The following is a 23018-nucleotide window of genomic DNA, read 5'->3' on the forward strand; positions in this document are numbered from 1 at the left end:
TAAACTGAGGGCCGGACTGAGCACAACAATTTTATGCCTGTGAAGTCTTTTCCTTTTTACTTTACAGTACTGTAGTTGCTACCAGTAAGTCAAATCATACAAACAACAGTGTAAAACATTTCTGTTGCAACAAATGAGTGTGAAAGACTCATCAATTCTGGGAACACAAAGATCCAAACACACTCTCTTTTCAATTAAAAAAAATATTCTCCTCATAAAACTTACTGCATCTATGGAAAAAGTTAACCCTTGTGTAATACCTTTAGAAGTAGTCAGCTTCCCAAGAGCTTGTCATCTAAGGAAAGATTTTTCTCAGGTCCTTTCAATTCTGTTAAGAAAACAGGAAGTGAATTTTAGTACAGCAGTTCAATAGCGTGCAGATAAAGATCTCTATTAAACTTGGCAACAAAGAGAGCACCCACAGAATATCAGCTGGAGCAGGCACTTGCCACTAGGCTGTCATCACAATGCTCTCTGGAAAGTGCCCATAGTCCTCCACATGTGAAGCCATAAAGAAAGCACTGATTGCACCTACACCTTGTTTAGGACATTAGAAATACTAAGGGACAGTTAGACTCAAAATCATACAATCAGTCAGGGACCACAAGGATCATCTAGTTCCAACCCCCCTGCCATGGGCAGGGACACCCTACCCTAGAGCAGGCTGGCCAGAGCTCCATCCATCCTGGCCTTAAACACCTCCAGGGATGGGGCCTCAACCACCTCCCTGGGCAACCCATTCCAGGCTCTCACCACTCTCATGCTCAACAATTTTCTCCTCACGTCCAGTCTGAATCTACCCATCTCCAGCTTCGCTCCATTGCCCCTTGTCCTGTCACTCCCTGAGAGCCTGAAAAGTCCCTCCCCAGCTTTTTTGTAGGCCACTTCAGATACTGAAATGCCACAATAAATGTTCAGGATTACTCAAAAGTTATTTAACAAAGCAACACAACTGTTAAGAGTTAGGAAGAGAAGACTGTTAGAGCAGTGTAGGAAACATGATCACTCTTGTTAATGAGACATGGAACAAGGCTTCCATCTATTTTCAGCCTTGACCAAGGCCCTCTAAACAAAGGGATATGTCCAGTTTTAAGTGCAGCTTTAAATTTAGAAACCTCATATCTCACTTTGACCCATGAGATTTGGAGGGGCTAAGGAAGTAACAGTTGCCCAAATGAGACTAAATTTCAAAGATTTTTTCCATACCAGGATAAGGAAGATCCAAAACAAATCATGCTTAAAGTGTCAGAAGATAAAAGTCAGTGCCAACCATGTGTCTGATGAGTACTCTTAGCAGCAATTAAGGAATGAAAAAAAACCCCACACCACACTGAAACCCTGTTAGTATTAATATTAATTTTGTTTTGCTGGAGCAAAAACCAAATCATCATTACCATGAATTAAACCAAATTGGAAATAATTTCATCTTGGTATTTTCATTTGTTCTTCATTCTTTTAGTCTATTCCAGATCCTTCTAGTTTATTTTCTTTAGGACACCAGAATTTTATATGGTAGGTGGTCTAAGCTCTAGTAATATTGCTGTGGCCATGTTATTATTTTGGTTTGCCAGGTGTCTTTAATTTCTTCCACAATATTCAATCCACTTTTATCAGCATGAATACATTTCTTTCTACTGAAAAGACAATAAGACTTTCTAACATACAAAAAACAAGCCAAGAAGAATGAGAATTACACTTATCAGAAGTAAAATACTTTACAATGGAATAATTATGAATAAAGTAAGGCAATAAAGACATCACAACCACACAGTAAAATACTCAGTACTGATTGTGAAGAAAACATCAACACTGAACTTCTACTTTCCATTTCCAATAACAAACAGGAAAAACTAATCTTGCATCTACAAATCTCAACACCAACCCTCTCTGAAACAATCAAAAAACCAACCCATCCACAACAAAACACCACCACCAAAACCCAAATCAGTATGATATAGAATATATCATACATATATAGAAACCCTCCAGAAGAACTGAAGAGTAGCAAAGCAATGAGTCACCAGCACTGCAAACATATACTGTGGTTCCTTTGAAACGGTCCTCATCCCTCCACTCTGCCATGTGCATTAAACATGCCAGAAATAGATATCAGGAGATACCTGCATGAATTTCCTGAGTGCAGCAGTTAAGGCTCTCTTTACCATAAAGAATTACTTCACAACTTCGAGGTTAGCATTAACGATCCTCAGCAACAAATTGACTGTTCCTCTGGACTTCACTTGCACCCTTGAGTGGAAAAAGCAAGGAGTCCAGCAGAAAAGAACCTTAGAATCATAGAATCAACCAGGTTGGAAAAGACCTCCAAGAGCATCCACTCCAATGCATCACCTAGCCCTAGCCAATCAACTAGACCATGGCACTAAGTGCCTCATCCAGGCTTTTCTTCAACACCTCCAGGGACAGCGACTCCACCACCTCCCTGGGCAGCCCATTTCAATGCCAATCACTTTCTCTGACAACAACTTCCAGCCTAGACCAGCTCTGGCACAACTTGAGACTGTGTCTCCTTGTTCTGTGGCTGGTTGCCTGGCAGAAGAGACTGACCCCCATCTGGCTACAACCTCCCTTCAGGTAGCTTCTCTCTCAGCAATGAGCTCTGCCCTGAGCCTCCTCTAGGCTGCACACCCCCAGCTCCCTCATTTGCTGTGCTCCAGGCCTCTCCCCAGCTTTGCTACCCTTCTCTGGATACATTCCAGCACCTCCACATCTCTCTTGAATTGAGGAGCCCAGAACTGGACACAGTACTCAAGGTGTGTCCTGAGCACTGTTGAGTACAAGGGAAGAATTTCACAAAGCTTTTCACTCCTTGTGCCAATATTCCACCTCTGAAAATCAAACACTGCACAAAATCCATTTGTGTAATGGTGATGGGGTAGCATTTCACACACAGAAAGAAAGGCCTCTTTCTAAGCAGGAAATCATTTAACAACACACAAAAAAACTATTTTCAGTGCCATGATACATGATGTTAGTATTTTCTGAAGAGAACTACAAATAAATACCCATTTGTTCATCTTGTGTTTGATCTGAAATAACATTCCCAAAAGCTCAGAAACACAGGTGAAAAGGACAGAAAGAGCAGGAAGCCAGATACACAACTCTCCAGCTATTACTGGGCCATTAGTGTCAAATCACTGAGAAAAGAATTTCAAGCCATGTTTATCACCAGTGATACCCTTCCCACCAATTCAGTTTCCTGAGGCAGATCACCACAGATTCATGGATGCCACAATGCCAGCTCCTTGCATTGATTCAAAACAACAGTTTTGGGGCCAGGGAAGAGCAACACCCTCTCCTTTCCCCCTCCAACCTAAACACTGGTTGACATATTTACTTAAGTGTAAAATCAAGCATCATCATCACAGTCACTTATTTCTGATTTAAATTAGTTACAGCAGTTGAACTTAATGTCCTGGTAAAAAATCTCAGCCTCTTTAACACTAGTGTAGCACTCAGCTTCTTTTAACACTAGTATAAAATACCAAGTATTCCATGAACTGCAATCAACCTATGGGACCAGAGCAAGCAAACATGGTAACAGCCATCTGAGATCACAAAGGAAGTCAGACAGATTCAGAAGACTCAACTAAGATCCAGATGACCCAAATGATACGAAGCTCTCCGAGGTGATCACTAACCCCATTGCTATTTCCGAACCACACAAATCAAGAATCAAGTCCTTTGATGCCATCAAGCAGACACTGCTGAATTAGGAAGTGTATCTCTGCATACTTGCAGCACGCAGCAGGAAAATTGCTTTAGCATTCATATTTAGAGAAATGTTTCCACCTCAACTGGCCAAAAAGGATGACTGTTCTCACCCTTTGGTCCTTTCTTCTCCAGCACCTTAAGGAAGTGTTTGCTGAGGACATTTTAGACAGCCTCCAGGCTGCCAGATTGATGTAACCTGCCCATAGCCTCACCACGATCTCTTAAATTCCAAAGAGGCTCTTTTCAGCAGCACCTGGAATTAGTTCAGAATTTTTTCCCTTTAATTCTAATAGGCTAAAACCTGGGAAAAAGATCAAAAATGTTTAATTCTTTGTCTTACAAATTCCTGGTTGCTCAATTTAAAACACAAGAAAAACGTGAAACTTAGGTTTCTTTTCTGTCTCATTTTACCTTTTCAGTAGAGCTTTGAAATTTTAAGCTTCTCCCTTTAAAGCATTAGCATAACTTATTACCTTTTTTTTCCTCCCCCTAAATCAGATAATGCACAAGCTGAAGCAGAGTTTCTATCCAGCTCCTTCCAATGAGCTATCTCAACAAGAAACCACTCAGTCAACTTCTGTCTGAAGTCCAAATTCCCATAAGACTCCTTTAAAAGAGGCTATCACTACACAGGCTTAGGGGAAAGATACTTTCATTCCATCATGTTCTCACTTTATCAGAGATGTGTTTCAACAGAAAAGGGTGATTTTAAAAACCATCTTCCAGAAACAGTATTATGTCTCTCTTGTTCAAGAGTTACCTCTGTCCAAGCAGTTCAATAATGATTGTGAATTAAGACCCGACATAAGAGTGGAAGGTGCTACACTTCCTTCTAAAGTAAACCCCACACTATTGGACAGGCCTGGAACACAAGGTCTAAGAGGAGAGGCTGAGGGAGCTGGGGGTGTGCAGCCTGCAGCAGAGGAGGCTCAGGGCAGAGCTCATTGCTGTCTCCAACTACCTGAAGGGAGGCTGTAGCCAGGTGGAGGTTGGTCTCTTCTGCCAGGCAACCAGCAACAGAACAAGGGGACACAGTCTCAAGCTGTGCCAGAGCAGGTCTAGGCTGGGTGTTAGGAGGAAGTTCTTGCCAGAGAGAGTGATTGGCATTGGAATGGGCTGCCCAGAAAGGTGGTGGAGTCATCATCCCTGGAGGTGTTGAAAAAAAGCCTGGATGGGGCACTTAGTGCCATGGTCTAGTTGACTGGATAGGGCTGGGTGCTAGGTTGGACTGGCTGATCTTGGAGGTCTCTTCCAACCTGGTTGATTCTATGAATCTATGATTCTAGTGTATTTCCATTCCTTAATCCACCTGTCAGCTGCCCTTATTCCAGTTCACATGCTAAATCCCTTTCTTAACACAGTACACGACTTTTAAATCACACTCAGCATTGTCCTAACATGTTGGGCCTTTCCTACAGCTGCTTTTCTTTGAAATGAAACCACAGAATTAGTAAGAATTGAACTAGTCTTATCAAAATAACTCCTTTAAAGACAGGAAACAATTTTTGCTAATTGGCAGAGAACAGCTCTGACCAAACATTCAAATACAGCACAGTTGCTGGCAACAGGTAACCAGGCATCTTCCAGGACAACACCCAGTTGGACTAGATGATCTTCTGAGGTCCCTTCCAGCCCCTAACATTCTGTGATTCAAGCAATAAGCTTCTGCTGTTGAAGCATACAACTTATCATTGCCAGAGCTACACCAACATCAGCACTGGGCTTAGGTCTATCTATTACATAAAGCACTAAATACTTTCTAGAGCCTTTAAAATCCTGTACTTCCCTAGTAATAGTGTGTTGATTAGAACAAGTCTAAGCACCAGTACATCAGCAGCAGCTGAAGCAAACATTTTTAGAAGAATTTTAACATTTATGAACAAAGGTTGGGTAAAATAAAGCTATGGAATTCAAAATCCACTTGACTTGCCTGAAGAAAAAAGCCTGACCAGTTTTGGCAGTGCTCCCATACACCACAACCTCAGCTTTCCAAAAGCATAAGGAATTCCTTCTGGGTCCAACTTAAAATTTATTTCAACAGCAAAACCAAAGCTCCTGTCAATTTTAAGGCATGTTCCTAATATTTACATCTCTGCCTGCCTGCCAGGTAAGATATTTTCAAAGCCTGATTCATGCCCATTCCAGATGGGAAAATAGAAAGAAGCTGAGAAAACAGAAAGAATGACTGACTGCAAAAATGGGCAAGTCAGACACAGAATTGGGATCAAAATCCAGGTCTCAGGAACAGACACTCTCCACCACGTCAGTCAAAATACAAGCAGGAAAATGTGTTTTCCAGCTAACAACTTTTTTTTTTCAGCTAACAATGCATACATTTATGTGAAATCATGTTCTGAGATCTCATAAACCCTGAGCAGTCAAGGAAGGCTTGAACGTAAACGGTGATCTCAACCTACACCTTGCAACCTGGTCTCCAGTTACATAGGTCACTAAGAGATCACACATTCTACCCTGAAAATATTCACTACCTCTCACCACCTGCACTTAAATGCAAATAAGATCACTCTACAAATTTTACATCATAGCAACCTCAAGATGCCCTAATTCCAAAGAAAAGCACAGTAACAATCTTAAGGCAGTATTATCCTTGCTAAAAAGCATTAGCCACATCATCCTGCCTTCGAAGCCAGTATCTGGGGGTTTCCTGCTCTTTGCCACAAGGTCACCACCCTGAACTCCTTTTCTCTTTCTTACCTATACCTATCTCTACTCCATATGAGCATGGCTGGCCTCCCATCACATCGAGAGTCCAGAGCTTCCCTTCTCAATCACACCTGCCCACACAAACACGTACACCCCTTCTACTATGGCCTCACTACGCTAGAAGACTGGAGAAAACAGATTTTCATCTAACATCTAGTCCTGCAAATCCTGACAGACTGCAGGAGATGCAGTCTCCCTATTGTGCTTCCTGGTCAAATTGACCTTGCTGAGGTGCAAAACAAACACAGCAGTCAGGCACTGCTGTAAGAGGACTGTATCATGTCTGAGAGTCAGCCTGGTAGCTCAGCCTGGTAGCCCAGAGCTTGCAGTGCTTAGTTGCCTCTTTAGCAGCACTGCACTTCACAGGGCAAGGGGTAACTTCACTGTCTGTAAAACCTAACTGAGCAGGTATGTTCTACTACTGTTGCTGCCACTGCATGTTGTACAGAAACCTCTCCTAACTGGGATTACAAAGTTCTCTCAAATATTTGGGCCAGACAATCAAATTTGATTTAGGTGCCTCCTTGGAAAGCTTGAGCTTGCTGCAGCCTTCCTGAATCTTTCTCCAAGAGAGCGCCTCTGTTTTGACGAGAACAGAGTGGAAGCCACTACAGCAACTACACTCCTAGGAAAAGGGAAAGCTTCACAATCACCTTTCGGCACCTCAGACGCCTTTTCCCCATTGCCAGCAGAAACACAATGCGTTAGGATTCATGCTGACACATGGTGTGTGCCTGCCTCCACTACCTTCTCCTCTTTAATGAGTCAAACCGTTTTCAAAGGTTCCTGCCTGCATCCCAGTTTATGACCCCAGGGCTTGAATCTTTGCTGGTGTCACCATTGTGCCCAGCCATGTAGAACAGTGTCTCTGTAACTGGGAGTTGTTTTCAGAACAAACAGCTTTTTCTTTGTTGTGGCTGCTGCACAGGCACGTCAATAAATGTGCCTGTTAGAAGAATATACTGGCACAAAACTCACAGAGAATGCCTCAGAAACCTCCTAATGCAGAAAACTGATAAAAACTAACCAAAGACTGATAACCAGACCTAGATTCAGGTGCCTGCAGATTTGCATAGTCTCACAAGAATTAAATCTGCAGCATCAATATCCTTATTGCTTATTCCAAAGTTATGCAGAAACAAAAAAACCTTGATTAAATTTCTTTTCAACATCACCTAAAAGACTAACTTAAAACTACGTAAGCAGGCCTGGGTGTTTAAAAGGACACCTTTCAAATAAGCACAAGGTTAGATCATGTCAAAACATCCATGTAGCATCCATCCCAGCAAGGAAATCTAAGCAGGTGCCTCTGGAAAGAAATTCCCCTAGCCGGCCAAACTTCCAAGCTGCTAACTCAGTACTAATTTCATCCCAGTAAATCAGCCTCTGACAAGCTGCCACACAGCAGCTCAGAGAACACATGCCTTGACTGCACCAAAACATGTTACACCATGTTAAAAAGTGGAAAATACACAGACAGAAGCATTGTTCCCCATCTAAAAGCCCAACAGTTTTATCAACCACCTCTGCACAAATCAGAGTCAATTTCTACACCCAACTTAGAGCTCCCATTTGGGTTTTGTCTAGTAGCTTTGCTCTGGCCTCAAGAACTGAAATATACAGCCACTGAGCTTTAAGCTTTTTCCTTCCCCTAAAAAATAATCACTAAGTAGTCTCTTAAGTGCTCTTACTAGCTTAAAAATTCCACTCTTTCTAACACAAAGGCTTTACATGTTTACATTTCTATGTTGCTCCTGTTTCAATCTATGAGTCTGCAGCAATGAAATGATTCACCAGTTCTTTGGTAATGAATGGTAGGGTTTGAAGTGACCTCTAGAGACCACTGAGGTCAACCCCCTTGCTGATGCAGGTACACCTAAATATACTGGAAACAAAGAACAACTCATATGGTTATACACAGATTATTTCCTAAGACACCTCCACAATATCTCTGTGAGTTAAATTACCTCTGCTTTCCTGAATTAAGAAAATTACTCACAAAGTAGCTAGTTCTTGATTTTTTTAGGGAGGTGCCACTGCTAGGCTCACACTGTGAGGATGTTCCATACTGCAAAGTAGATCTGAGACTTTCACAAGAGCAGGCCTACTTATTCCCAGCACAAAAAACACACACACAAAAAAAAAAAAAAAAGGAAAAAAAGAGAGAGGACAGAAAAAAACCCTCAGCATATGCCATGTTTCAATTACACCTAACACTGTTATCATTGCAAGACCTCCAAAACAATTATCATTAAAAGACTGCAGTAACTCGATTGTCTTCATTCATCATAAAGCAGCATGTGAAAGAGTTTATTTTGGCTACAAAGGGAAGCACTGCCCCTTGAAAGACAGCTGACGAACTTCTCTGCTCCGAAATCAACTCTGAGTAGCTCTCCTATCTGACTAAAACCAACTTCATTTTCTCTGCTTGGCAGCTTACCATTAAACTATCCTGCATAGCTTTGAGAAACAATATATAAAACAGCAACCGAGAAGGCATAAACCCCGGGGATCTAAAAAACCAGCAGGTGAGGCGCACAACAAGCACTAGTTTTCAACTGACACGTAAAGATGCGGGTTAAGGGCACGCCGGGTACCACAGCCGAAGCACCTAAGCCGCCGCGGAACCTGCCCCGCCTGCCCCCGCAGCATGGGCCGGGGCGGGCCCTGCGCTCCGCCTCCGTATTGAAACGGATTGTTTTCCCTTCAGGCTTTCCAACAGCAGTACCCACAACGATGTCCTCCCCCAGGTTAGTGGGACTTTAACTTCTTCCCCAAGGATTAACAGACCCGGCTGGGCGGCGAAGCCCCCTCAGTGTGGTGAGAGGGCAGTCCCAAGAGGGGGCTGCAGCAAGGCCCACGGCGCCCCAGGAAGCTGGGGCTGAGCTCTCGTCGCGCACCAACGCCCTCTGGAAGCCGGACCAAGCGAGGCGCCCTCGGTGCCTGCCGCCGCGGGGACAGCGGCCCCGCGCTGCCGGAAGCGCCGTGAAGTGGGGGGTGCGGGGGGGGATACCGCCGCCCCGAGCTCGCCGCCCGCCACAGGCCCGCCCGGGCGGACTCCTCAAGGGCTCCGAGACGCGGCCGGCAGGTGGGAGCGGACTCACCGGGCTGGGGCGGCACCTGCCGCCTCGGGGGACGGCCGGGCTCGAGCGGGGCGCGGCCGGCACACGGCGCCTCTGCAATGGCGGCAACGGGACCCGCCGAGGCGGCGGCAGGAGGCGGCGGCAGGAGGCGGCGGCGGCAGCCGGAGGGGAAGCGGAACCGCCGCGCGTGGCCACAGCCCGCGAGGGCGGGCGGGGGCGGGGCCACCCACAGGCCTGCAGCTCCCGGCGGGCACCGCGCCCTCACCGGAAGTGACGCCACACCGCGCTGGGCGCTATGGGAGGAGCGGTGCCCTCGTTGGGCTGCGCCGGGCCGGAAAGGAGAGGCCCCGGGGTGGGGGTCAGGGCTGAGGTACGGCGGTGAGGCCTGCGGGCCCCTCAGTTCAAGAGAGATGTTGAGGTGCTGGAAGGTGTCCAGAGAAGGGCAACAAAGCTGGTGAGGGGCCTGGAACACAAACCCTGTGAGGAGAGGCTGAGGGAGCTGGGGGTGTGCAGCCTGCAGAAGAGGAGGCTCAGGGCAGAGCTCATTGCTGTCTACAACTACCTGAAGGGAGGTTGTAGCCAGGTGGGGATTGGTCTCTTCTCCCAGGCAACCAGCAATAGAACAAGGGGACACAGTCTCAAGTTGTGCCGGGCAAAGTACAGGCTGGATGTTAGTAGGAAGTTCTTGCCAGAGAGAGTGATTGGCATTGGAATGGGCTGCCCAGGGAGGTGTTGGAGTCACCATCCCTGGAGGTGTTCAAACAAAGCCTGGATGAGGCACTTAGTGCCATGGTCTAGTTGACTGGACAGGGCTGGGTGCTAGGTTGGACTGGCTGATCTTGGAGGTCTCTTTCAACCTGGTTGATTCTATGATTCTAAGCTTTGTGTGTGTGTGTATGTACGTACAAACAGTGGCGCCTGCATGGTGACACAAGGGGAGGCAGCAGCACACACCTGAACACAGGAGGTTCCCCTTGAATTCAAGGGAAAACCTATCAGGGTGCTGGAGCTCTGGACCGGGCTGCCTGGAGAGGATGTGGGTGTCTCTTTCTCTGGAGTCATTCAAAACCTGCCAGGACATTGTGACCCTGCTTAGCAAGGGGTTGGACAAAACGATTTCCAGAGGTCACTTCAAGCCCTCACCGTTGTGTATGATGCCGTGTGAAGGCAGTGCTGGTGTCCCTCATGGGGAGTTAGTGGCCTGATGTGCTTAATGCCAGTCTATCAGGTGTTCTAATTTTATTACATATTGGATATCACACATAATGAGTCAGTCTGTTCAACCAAGTAACAAGTGATAGGGCAAGAGGAAACAGTCTCAAGTTGCATCAGGGGAGGTTCAGGTGGCTAGGAGAAAGGATTTCTTCACAGAAAGGGTTCTGAGGCCCAGGGAAGTGGTGTAACTGACACCCATCCCTGGAGGTGTTTCAGAGTTGCACTGATGTGGTGCTGAGGGACATGGTTTAGTCAAGGACTTTTCAGTGTTAGGCTAATGATTTGACTCAAAGTTCTTTTCCAATCTGAGCAATTCTGTGATTCTATGACATACTTGCAAATACAGGTGCACACAGTGATGATTTACCTGAGCAAGCTCTGAATCACACAAATCTCTCATGGCTTAGACATTGCAGGTCAGAAAATCCCATTTAAGGCATATTTTTTCATTGCTTACTCCACTCCTCAAGTTGATTTAAATACAGCATTCAGGAAAAGGTGTGTGCTGAAGAGCAGGCATTCTCAAGAGACAAGGTCTGCCAGTTAGATGCCAAGCACAGAGTTTATCTACAGCTAAGTCTTCAACCACTAAACCTGTTTATTTTGCCAAGTGTATAGATGTTCTGTTTAGCAAGAGAGCTACAGTTCCTCTTTGGAGGCTTTTCTTACCTCCTTGTTTCTCAAGACCTGTGGTCTTTCAGTAATTATTCATGCACTGTTTCATAAGAACTGCCCTCATTTTTGGTGATCATTCAGTCCTACCCTTGTCAGTGGGCTAGAGCCAGCTGCAGGGGCAAACCCCCACCACTCTAGATAAACAGAGGTGCACCATTTCTAAACTGGCTCCTCTTCACCCCTTGCTTCAGTCTCTCCTGGTATTTAAATTTGAGATTATTCCCTCAGTGCTTTTTTTTGTGAGGAAAGCCAGTTGGGCTCAGTACAGCACAGAGCCTTCATGCCATGTTTCAGTGTCTCCTCGAGGTTGGTCCTGGCTCACTGAAGTAACAGGGCTGGTGGTAGCCAGCTTGGTCTGCAACCAGGAGGTTGTGAAGGGTGTCTGAGTGCACCATGGTGGTTATGTATTGTGTTCTTCCTCTCTGTTGTGCATTCTCTTCCTTTTGCCTGGAAGGGGCTTTTTTCACATGAAGATAGCTGACAACTAACTCTTCCACCAACTTCTCAGGCCCAAAAGTAAATGTAGCTCGAGGTTCAGCATTACCCATGAAAGCTACAGCAGCAGGACACAGAGCAGATTCTCATGGTGCCACTTCTTGCTACCTAAGCCACAGCTCAGATGCCCAGGTTCCAAGAAATATAGTAACACAGGTGAGACAGCAGCACACATGCCCTCAAGACTTCTCCCCCCAAATTCTTGTGATACACTTAATCTTCCAGGTGAAGCCTTGCCCAGGCATTCACCTTCACTGCAGCTTGGACCTCACCTCCTCTCTCAGTCCAGGCTTGAAGCAACATCTGATTTTCCTGTCAGAAAAAAAGAGGCTATCCACCACACAGCTTCTCTTCTTAAAGGTTGTTAGGGTAAGTGGCAGGTAGTCACTAGAGGCCTCAAACCTCCACGCAGGTCCAAGCATGAAGTGCAAATAAGACTTTTGATCTTGTGTTGCTCAAAAAACTTTGTGTTGTCACAAAAGACTTGCCCCTCCACAGCTGCCTTATTTCAGCCCCATTCTTCCAGGAAGAGTAGCCCAAAATGACCCCACTACAGCTGCTGGAGGCAGCTCTCATCTGCTTCCTGCTGCAGGCAACACCACCAACTTTACTTCTCTTTGCATATTGCTTTACTTTCTTGTTCTGACTCAACTCCCAGGATGAAGTTTTTGCTAATTCATGTACCTCTCAAAAAACCACAGATCTCGGAACTTGACACTTCCCTCAGCTCTATTTTCCTTCCATATAAGGTGACCTTACTTCTCTTTGGTGCTTCAGCCTTGTACTGCTAAACCCACTCAGAATCCTTAACCTGCTCCTATTTTCTGTCTCATTTCCCCATCACATCTTTTTAAACAGACTAGGAGGGTTGTTTCTATTTGACTTAGTCTTGATATGCTCATTCATCTGTCATTCAGAACATCTTAAATGCTGCCATGGCTTTTAACACCCCTACTATTTAACACCTAGTGCTGTTTAACAACTTTATCAATGACATGGACAGTGTGATTGAAGCACCCTCAACAAGTCTAAAAGTTACACCAATCTGTGTGGTGGTGTTGACCTGCAGGAAGGAAAGGAAGCCATCCAGAGGGACTTGGACAGGCTTGAGCAGTGGGCCCAAGCCAAGTTCACGAAGTTCAGCAAGGCCAAGTACAAGGTCCTGCACCTGGGTTGGGGCAGCCCCAAGCACAAATACAGGCTGGGCAGAGAATGGCTTGAGAGCAGGAGAGAGAAGGACTTGGGGATGTCAGTTGATGACAAACTCAACATGAGCCAGCAATGGTCACTGGCAGCCCAGAAGGCAGCCACAAGCTGGGCTGCATCAAAAGCAGTGTGAGCAGTAAGATGAGGGAGGGGATTCTGCCCCTCTGCTCTACTGAGACCCCACCTGGACTACTGCATCCAGTTCAGGGGTACCCAGCACAAGAAGGACATGGAAGTGTTCAAAGAGGGTCCAGAGGAGGCCATGAAGATATCAGAGGGCTGGAACACCTCCCCTATGGGCATGGGCCTGGAGAAGGTTCCAGTGGTACCTCACAGCAGCCTTTCAGTACCTGAAGGAGGTGCAGAAGAAAGCTGGGCAGGGACTTTTTACAAGGGCTTGTAGTGACAGTACAAGGGACAATGGCTTTGAGCTGGAAGAAGAGAGATTAGAAAGAAATTCTTGACAGTGAGGGTGGTGAGATGCTGAACAGGTTACCCAAGGAGGTTGTGGATGCCCCCTCCCTGGTAGTGTTCAAGGACAGGTTGAATAAGCAACCTTGAGCAACCTGGTCTATTGGGAAGGTGTCCCTGCCCATGGCAGAGGGATTGGAACTAGATGATCTTTAAGGTCCCTTCCAACCCAAACCATTCAATGAATCTATGAATCTACAAAGGTTATTAGATTTATTTACAGCTTGAAAAGAAAAACTTCTCTACTGTATTAAACACTTGGATTGAAACCCAGCACATATTTGCTAGTTACTGTAACCAAATGGTCTGCTGAGTTGTGATCTCTCTCATTCTTTCCCATTATCCACAACCACTGTTACTCACCTTCATCTGAAAAACTCATCAGTGTGATGATAAATTTTAGATGCACTTAGCAAACTTTGTGCCAACCAAAGCAATTAGTGCTTGACATCAACTATTTGCATAGTACTGACAGTGCTAACCCCCTTCTAATTCAAGCCTCTCCTGACTCAGTTTCTCCTATAACACCATACCACTGATGTGGGTTTCCATTCTCATAGCCTCACTTGCCCTGATTTCCAAATCCTCCACGTACATATTTTTGCCCCTCACAGGATTTTATCTCATTTGTCCAAAGAGCATCTCCAATTCCCTTCTCTAGGCAGTGATCTCAGGCAGCCTGCTTTAGCTAAGGAATTCAACCTGTGATTTGTCAACTGGCATTACCTGATGTTAAAAAAACTTTCAGGTGATAAAGACCTGCCAGAGCTGTGTGGCAGTCTACAATGCTGGATTCCAAGGGTCAGACTGCAACATAGTTACTCACCTGTGCAAGACAGAGCAGAGGAACAAACTCAGCACTGGGAATTAAGAATCCCACTCAGAGATGAGTGTTACAACACTGGACTGCAGCCTTGCTGCCCCAGTACGGTTAAACAGGCCACCAAATCTCCTCAAAGTCCTTTCCTGTAAGTCCTCCCTTCCCCCAAGCACATGCAGTGCATGACTCCTCTGTGGTAGTGGGTGAAGTACTGGTGCAGCCACATGAAAACAAGAGCCCAGTGTCAGAGCACTTGCCAACCTGTCATGGGTGAAGTCACAAGACGAGCTCTCTATTGAATTAGAGCAGAAAGAGATGTCTGAGGGATTCTGAAGCTAGAGCTAGACAGCCATGAAAGGACATTTTTGCTGATTAGAAGCCTTGGCTGCATAAAGAACACTCAAACAGAATGTAAAAATGAAAATTCTCATGGATTCCCCCCCACACACACACTCCCTGAATCATCTCCTTTTACTAAGTCTCGGCTTATGGGCAGTAAAATCTGTTTCTTTCACCGACAGTCCCCGGAATTACCATAAGCTTACAATGCCACCTACTGACACTTAGAAACAGCAGCTGAGCTGTTGTGTCAAGTCAGAGCAACTCAGGTTTTCCATGAAGTAATTTCCTCTCCATTTCCTTGCATTTGTCAACAGTTCTGATGGCTGAATGCAAGTCTTCAAAATATTCCCTTTCCTGCTTCTGAAATACAGTTAAATTTACTTCAAATTTTCTAAACTCTTTTAACTCTAATTTGACAAAGAGCAGCTAATCTCTCCCAGCTAGAATGGGAGAGGTTATTTAAGCCTTCTCCTGTCCCAAGCAAACACAGAACATTGCTTCACAAATTCATACATAACCCTTCTGGGACAGCAAACTTAAAATTCAGAAACTTTAATGACTACCTAATGTTTTTCATACCCTTAATAACCAATCCCTGAGTCTATTGGTTTAAATTCAAGAAATACAAACACTTCTGCAAGAGGCAACACTGTAGTTAAAGCAGCTCTGGGCCAGGGGGTGGCAATGGGCATAGAGACTGGAGCAGCCCTTCCAGCTTTTTGCAGTGCTATTCCAACCCTCCATCTGCTTTGTCTACTGACAGCACACAGAAACAGTCTTGTGCTGTGTGAAAGGTCTTTGTAAGAATTAGGCCACTATGGGACCCTTGCATGTTATTAAGATATAAATAAGAGTAGAATAGAAGTCATTTAGGAAGGTGATATAATTGTCAGTTCATTTTGCTGGATGGAGGTCAGACATTCCATTCAGGGACTCATCAAGGAGAAGTGTCCATATTTGCATACAGCTGCAACAATCAGGCTGGAGCAGAGCACTGTGACAAGAAGAGTCACGACACACACTAAGGAACTGTGCTGCCTAAGCCCCACTGGAACCTCCAGAATTGATTCCTCATATACCTACAAAGAAATACAAATTGATTACATGCATTACCTGAAAGGAAGTTGGACCAAGGTGGGGGGCAGTCTCTTCTCCATAGTAACAAGTGTTAAGATGAGAGGAAATGGCCTCAAATTGCCCCAGGAGAGGTTTAGGTTGGACATTAGAAGAAACTTCTTGACTGAAAGGGTTCTCGAACACTGGGACAGGCTGCCCAGGGAGATAGTTGAATCCTTATCCCTGAAGGTGTTTCAAAGAGGCAGAGATGTGGTGCTGAAGGACATGGTTTTAGCCTTGGCAGTTAGAGAACAGACTCGATGATCTTAGAGGGCTTTTCCAACCAAAACCATTCTAAAAGTCTATGTTTTAACAAGGTGTCTTTTTCTGACTCTAATTTAGAGGAGTAGTAACTAGACCACTATTTAATTAGCCCTTTACTAAGGCTTCTGAATTCAGTATCAGAATCAGGATGGTGCTTCACCTTTCAATTTCCAGCCAATGGAGCACCAGCCACTCCTGCAGTACAGAGCTCCACAAATTATCAGCTACCATTTTAAATCTTAGCCATTGAGATCCTCTGTATCTCTGCTCTTTCAACAGGTGTGCCACAGAGGATCTGTACTGAAGAAGGAAGCTCTTAGGATGAGCATTTCACAGATCAATGAGAAGCCAGCTTCCTCCAAGGGGAAGAGCTCTGTGATGCAGAAAGCTCCAAAACCTTTTCAGACAAGAGCTGCAGATACCCTTAGATGCCTGCCTGTGTCTTAAATATAGAAAGGCATGTGTGTTAGAAACCAAACACATTTGTTATGAGACAGCTTAGTGCTATTTCTGAATCTCTACACTCCTGCAACCCTTCTAAATACCAAAGGCAGTTGTTGGGCCACGTGCTGGTTCCCTTGGTTTGCAACACAAAATAAACTTTACCTGTTACTCAGGTAACAACCAGACAGACAGAAGTGGTTTTTTTTTAAGATGTTAACCCTTCAAGCTTTGGGGTTTTACCTCTCCTTTAGTTTGTTTATAAAGTAGTTTCCCACTTTGCTACTCCTCTGAAACACCTATTTTGCAAACACCTTAATATGACCACTGCCACTTACATACTAAAATTCCAACTAAGTGTAAAGGGTTAACCCTCCTAGGGTGGTCTTGAACCTGACCCCAGGTCCTCCTGACTCCTCCTCAGAATGGGTCCGAACCTAACTCCAGGTGTAGTGGTTAACCCATTCCCACTCTCTGTCTAGCCCCCTATAAACAGAGGAGCCTCCCGTTTGTTGCTCTCTTTCACCTCCCTGCCTGCTAGCATCACCTTTGCTCCTGATGCTCCTGTTTTTACCACATCACAGATAAATCCTGATTCTACCTCTATTCACTGCCATTAACCTGGTTGTATATATTTTCTATCTTGTTTTCCTTCCCTATACCTCTTTGTAGCTCCCCTACCTCGAGTACCTTTTATTTATTCCTAAAGTTTTTTTTCTTTTAACTTCCAAACTGAAGCAAGACTATTTGTTTGGGTGTGGTGTTTTACCCTCTTCCTCTCTACATATAATTCCTTTCTTTCTAAAAAGGGGTGGGAAGAGTGGAAAGCATCCTATTATTGTGTTGGTTTTGTTAGCTATATTTTGAGTCTCTGGGAAATTTAAACTAGAACCAAGACAGTAAGCTATAAAAAAAAGGTGAGAAGCCACCATAAAGGACTAGAAGAACAGCAGAGGGACTACAGGCATGTCAAAAGGGCAGGAGAACACTCATTAAAAGCCATTCCAGAAAGGAAGAAGAGAGCCTCTCTAAAGAACAATGACACAACTGATAGTTTATAGATTAATTCCTGTGCTACCCAGATAATGAGCAGAGAGCCCAGCTTTCCTGATCACAGAAAGAAGGCAGCAATTGTTAAAGAAGACTCAAGAATTCCCACCAGAAATAAGAACTCACAGGTTTGTGTGGTATGCTGTACCACTGGCATGAACCACTGGTTTTGCCTGAACAGGGAGCTTCCACTTCAGCAGGCTTCCAACACTCTGCTGACAGACCACCTATGGAAGAGAGTCACGCATCAGCAGGATCCAGATGGGATGAAGCAATACAGCCTGCAAGACCTCTCCAAATGAGGATATCTTTTCCCCCTCAATAGCCTGACAGAATCTACTCCCTGAAATCCAATAGGTGAAAAAGCCCTGACAGAAATGTGCCAGCAACCTTTATGGTTCTAAGCAGTGCTTTCCAGGAATTTTGCAACACTTCCCTTCCCAATACTGTGGTACCCAAGAAAGAATCTCACACCTGTGGTATTTTGACCCTTCTATCCTTAATGGGCCAGAGAATTCATCACTGGCCTGTGGACCACTCAACTTCAGACATAATTTCTTTTCCCACAAAACAAAGGTTGTTGGTCTCCTATTACCATGTGCAAGAATCCCCCTCCAATACTTCAAAAGCTTTCATATTCACACTAAATATGGTTTCCTGCTCATAAATAGTAAATGTAGCAAGAAAGTTGGAAGATTTCACACTCATTTTTTTAACTGATAAGGCAGCCTTCCCTGCCTGTCAGTTCATCCCAGAAAATCATGGCTCATATAACATGCTAGCAAAGATAAAGGAGCTGAGAATCATTAGCACGTTTGACTTGGCAGCTAGAATGATTTTGTGAAAGGAAATACAATTTGTAGCCAAAAATTGAGGATTTCATTGTTCATACAACATAAAATATTCCTTGTTAGTTCTTCTTTCACAGGAGTCCAAGACTCCAGCCATCAGGCATATAGTTTTCTACAGTCAATCCTTTTATATAGGCAATGCAGGAAGAAAGTGTTAGAAATGCTTTGATTGAATGTGTGACAGTGAATATCAAATACAGCCTTCATGGCTTCAGCTCAAGAGAAACACTGTGGAAATGTCATCTGAGCAGTTGACCTTTAACAAACCAGAGCCTGCCAGGACTGTAACAAGCAGGCAAAAGAGCCCCAGCAGCCAGCTACAGTACAAGGGCAGAATGCACAGGGCAACACCAACAAGTCTGTTGACAAGTAATCTGCCTTCGGCTAGGCAGCAGTGGCATTCAGAGAGGGAGGCAGCATGGGCTTTATCAGGGCCACCCTCATCCTCTTGTGTTCACATGACTAACTCCACAAGACAAAGAATAGATTCCAAGCTCCGGGCTCCCATGGTTATTCCTCTCTCCCCAGAAGAAGACATGACAAGAATCTCACTGTCACAGCAGCAGACCAGTACTTCTGGGTTCTTCAGAACAACCAACGCTTTCTCGCTGTCTTCTGCAGGCTGATGGTACCGCCCGTGCACGGGCAAGGCAGCTCTAAAACAGCTGGAGCAACCAGGGTCTGCTTCCATGTACAGGAGAACAAGAACATCTGTGGCTAAGTACTCAGGAGCCTCCACATCAATGACATCAGGAAGTAATACTGCCTGCAAGTGGAGAAAGATCCAGATGTGGTTGTGATCACAATCAGCATAAGAGGGGGCAGGGGAAGAATGGACATTTTGTGCATGGAGGCCACTGTCTGTGGTGGTAACCTACTGCAGCATCAGGAGGGAAAACTATTTCTCTTCATTTTATTTCAAACACTGGGACTGATTTCATGGTCGGGAAGATCAAGTTGTAAATTCTGTTCTTCAGCTGTTCCAAAATACCTTTTCAGGTCCTGTGTGAGAAGTTTACAGTGCAACTATGCCCATATCTCAACATAAGAGGCATCAGCTTAATGATCACAGAATCATTATGGCTTTAGGATCAAGTACAACCATTCTTTAGCTCTACCAAGGCTGGTGCTAAATCACATCCCTTAGCACCACATCTCTGCCTCTCTAAAACACCTGCAGAGACAGATATTCAACCACTCCAATCGGGAAGCAGAAGCCACTCAGAGTGTTTACATCTCTGTTTTACCTGAATTAAGCAGCTAAAGACATTGCCTGAAATCCACAGCCTTAGCACATCTTTCTACCAAAAGCATTAAGCAAAGACCACAAGCAACCTTCAAAGCTGTGATGGAAATGAAGCTGTGAAGCTACTCTCTCTGAGTGTGCAGCACACCACTTGAAGCCCACCATCACTTTTGTTGGTGTTAAGCTTCTGTCTTCTTGACCTGAAGTGCTTTCACCATAGTTGCTCATCTAGGGCTGAGCAGTCACAGCAGCTCCTTGGCATGCACATCAACATGTAGAACTAGCAGCACCAGAGAACACAAAATGGCCTGGACTGGGTGATGCTGATCAAGCTGAGAGGTACAATGTGATGTCACACAGATGATACTGTGTGGCATCTCCTTCCAGGAAAAGGAATTAATCATCTTGGCTCAACAACCCAGGTAACGACCAGAGATGCCATATACTTGAGCGTGCTCATCCTTATCTGAGTACCTTCCAGGTGACTTAGGTTTGGAGTTGTTACCTTTGTTAAATTCTGCTGCTGCAGTGATGCCAGCTCATAGGGATCCACATAAATTCCTGGTGGAAGATGAGTTCTAGCTGCCACAGTGCATCCTCCTGTATCCTTCCCCACTACACCAAGTTCTACCTTCAGCAGCAGGTCCCTTCAAACAAGTACCAGGAGCAAAACATTAATACAAGCACTTCAAACAATGGCACAACCCCAACAAGTGCAGAGGTGAGGGGCAGGCAGCTCTCACATACCACATCCAACAAATTCAGAAATCAGTTCCCTCTTGAGCCAGGCTGCCATTCTCTGGTTAGGATGAGGGTAGTTCACCCTAACTCCATATCCACCACCAAAATGAAGTTTCACTTCACAGAATGGTAGGAGATGAAAAGGACCTCTGAAGATCAAGTCGACCCCCACTGCTAGAGCAGGATCACCCAGAGTCAATCACACAGGGACAAGTCCAGGTGGGTTTGGAATGCCTGCAGAGAAGGAGACTCCACAATTTCTCTGGGCAGCCTGCTGCACTGCTCTGCCATCCTCAAAGTGATTTTTTCCCTCATGTTTACATGGAACCTCTTGGGTTCCATTTGTGTCCATTGCCCTTGTTCTGTCACTGGGCACCGCCAACTCTTGCCCTTTAACTATTGATGAGCATGAACGAGACCCTCCCCTCAGGCTGCTCTTCTCCAGCTCCCTCAGCTTTTCCTTAAAAAGCAGATTATTCCCCTCCTCATCTCAGTGGCTCTCTGCTGCAACCTCTCCAGTAGGACCTTGCCCTTCTTGAACTGGGGAGCCCAGAACTGGATGCAGTACTCCAGATGAGGCCTCACTAGGGCAGAGTGGAGGGAGAAGAGAACCACCTGTGACCTGCTGGCCACTCTCTTCTTCATGTACCCCAGCGTGCTATTGGCCTTGGCTGTGGGGGCACATTGCTGGCTTATGGTCAGCCTGTTCTCCACCAGAACTCCCAGGTCCTTTTCCCCAGGGCTGCTCTCCACCAGGTCAGTCCTGAACCTGTACTCCTCCTGTGCAGGTGCAGGACTCTCCACTTGCACTGCTTGGATTTCATTAGGTTCTCCCTGTCCAACTGTCCAGCCTCTCCAGGTCATGCTGGATGGCAGCAGAGCCACTGGCAGTTCTAAGGTGAGTTCTTTGTTATCATCTCAGAACTATCAATGGCTTCCAGATAGACCTCAGAATGGGGTCTCCTGATCTTCCTCCACTAGAGCTGATAATCACTAATTGCTTCATCATGCTAATACATCCCTTAGTGTCCAGCTGTGCCTACAGATCATGGCTCAGGGAGCTGATAGAATTGTGTACAAGAAAAGAAGCTCCTTTATGAATAGAGTTCCCCAGCAGATTATTCTGATGCAGCACCAGGGAGATAACTTACCTGTGAAACCCCTCTTTCAGCAGCTCCTGCGTGATCGTCACATCCTGACAAGCAGCCTGCACATCTAAGACAGCATGGAAAGAACAGCACATGGAATTATCACACAGGCAGTCAGCTTTAACAAGTGAAGCTGTACAATCCATAAAACACATTATCTGCAAAGCCCCTCACAGCAGCAGAGAGACATTATTTCACTGTCATCAACAGCTGCATTCATGAATCCCTAACAGAGATGTGCTTCCCAAATCCAGAACCCAGCCCTCCAAGGCAGCAGTCATATGCAGCTCCACACATGTGTGAACATTCAAAATGAAAGCCTGGGCAAGATGCCCCCACCCATTTGATGTCAGTACAGCAGAACCCAGGTGCTCGAGGCTGGCATCAAGCAGCAGTGATGAGTAGGGCAGAGCATGGTACAGCATACTGCAGAAACAGGGACCTCACCAAGGCATTTGGCCACACACTGAGGTTCACCACTGGCTTTAATCACCTGGCACTGTCTGAAACCTCAACTTAAAATCATAGATGTGTTTTGATTGGAAAAGATCTTCAAGATCACTGAGTCTAACTATTCTCTAACTCTACCAAATCTGCATCTCTGTGCCCTTTAAACACCTCCAGGGATGGAGACTGAACATCTCCCTGGGCAGCCTGTTCCAGGATTTGAGAACCCTTTCAGGGAAGATGTTTCTTCTAAGGTACAACTTAAATCTACCCTGGTGCAACTTAAGGCCTTTTCTTCTCATCCTATCACTTGTTACTTGGGAAAAGCGACTGACACCTCCTGACTCTAACCTGCTTTCAGGGAATTGCAAGCAAGGCCTCCCTTCGGTCTCTGTTTCTGCCCAGCTGCCTCAGCTGCTCCTCACCACTCCTGTTCTCCAGACTCTCCACCAGCAATGTTGCCTTGCTCTAGAAATGCTCCAGCACTTCAATGTCCTCGGAGTGAAGGCCCAAAACTGAACCCAGTACTCAAGGCACTGCCTCACCAGTGCTGACCCAAGGGAACAATCACTGCCCTGGTCCTGGTGGCCACACTATTACTGAGCCAGTCCAGGCTGCTGCTGGCCTTCTTGGCCACCTGGGCACACACCGGCTCACGCTCGGTCACTGCCCACCAGCACCCCCAGTCTTTCTCTGCCGAGCAGTTCCCGGCCGAGCTGAAGGGCCTGCAGCAGCCCTGCACACCCCCGGGGGAGCCGCCCGCAGGCCTGGCTGCCGCTGGCCCCTTCGCCGGGCCCGCAGGGAGCCGCCGCTCGGCGGGCAGGCCGGGCCGGCACTTACGGAGGGCACAGAGGAGCGCGGCCAGCCCAGCGCGGAGCAGCGCCCCGGCTCTCCGCTGCCGCCACCCCCCCGCCATGGCAGGCCTGCTGCCACGGCCCCGCTCCCGGCCCG

General features: G+C 45.9%; 2 protein-coding genes across 4 annotated transcripts in view; both read right to left on the reverse strand.

Annotated features, from left to right (window-relative positions):
• Window positions 1–9708, reverse strand: part of PAK2 (p21 (RAC1) activated kinase 2) — a 44384-nt gene extending 34676 nt beyond the window's left edge. Inside the window, exons 1-2 of one of the 2 annotated variants that reach the window (XM_064165211.1) lie at window positions 9561–9708; window positions 261–328 (exon numbers count right to left, since the gene is read on the reverse strand). The gene's annotated coding sequence lies outside the window, so the exon portion shown is untranslated. The remainder of the gene's footprint in view (window positions 1–260; window positions 329–9560) is intronic. The other variant, XM_064165212.1, reaches the window with a different exon arrangement.
• Window positions 9709–10769: 1061 nt separating this feature from the next.
• Window positions 10770–23008, reverse strand: PIGX (phosphatidylinositol glycan anchor biosynthesis class X). 2 transcript variants are annotated; one of them, XM_064165215.1, is made up of 6 exons: window positions 22908–23008; window positions 21624–21687; window positions 20237–20378; window positions 19038–19251; window positions 17761–17861; window positions 10770–12236 (listed from the first exon to the last, which is right to left on the reverse strand). In XM_064165215.1, the coding sequence occupies exons 1-6, from the start codon at window positions 22981–22983 to the stop codon at window positions 12138–12140; spliced, it is 696 nt and encodes a 231-aa protein (XP_064021285.1). In that variant the 5' UTR covers window positions 22984–23008; the 3' UTR covers window positions 10770–12137. The 2 variants fall into 2 exon arrangements, with proteins under 2 accessions (XP_064021285.1, XP_064021283.1); XM_064165213.1 differs by lacking the exon at window positions 10770–12236 and adding an exon at window positions 13798–15842.
• Between the last annotated feature and the right edge of the window lie 10 nt (window positions 23009–23018).

The sequence above is a fragment of the Pogoniulus pusillus genome, chromosome 26, assembly GCF_015220805.1.
Source record: "Pogoniulus pusillus isolate bPogPus1 chromosome 26, bPogPus1.pri, whole genome shotgun sequence".
In the NCBI taxonomy this organism is placed as follows: domain Eukaryota; kingdom Metazoa; phylum Chordata; class Aves; order Piciformes; family Lybiidae; genus Pogoniulus; species Pogoniulus pusillus.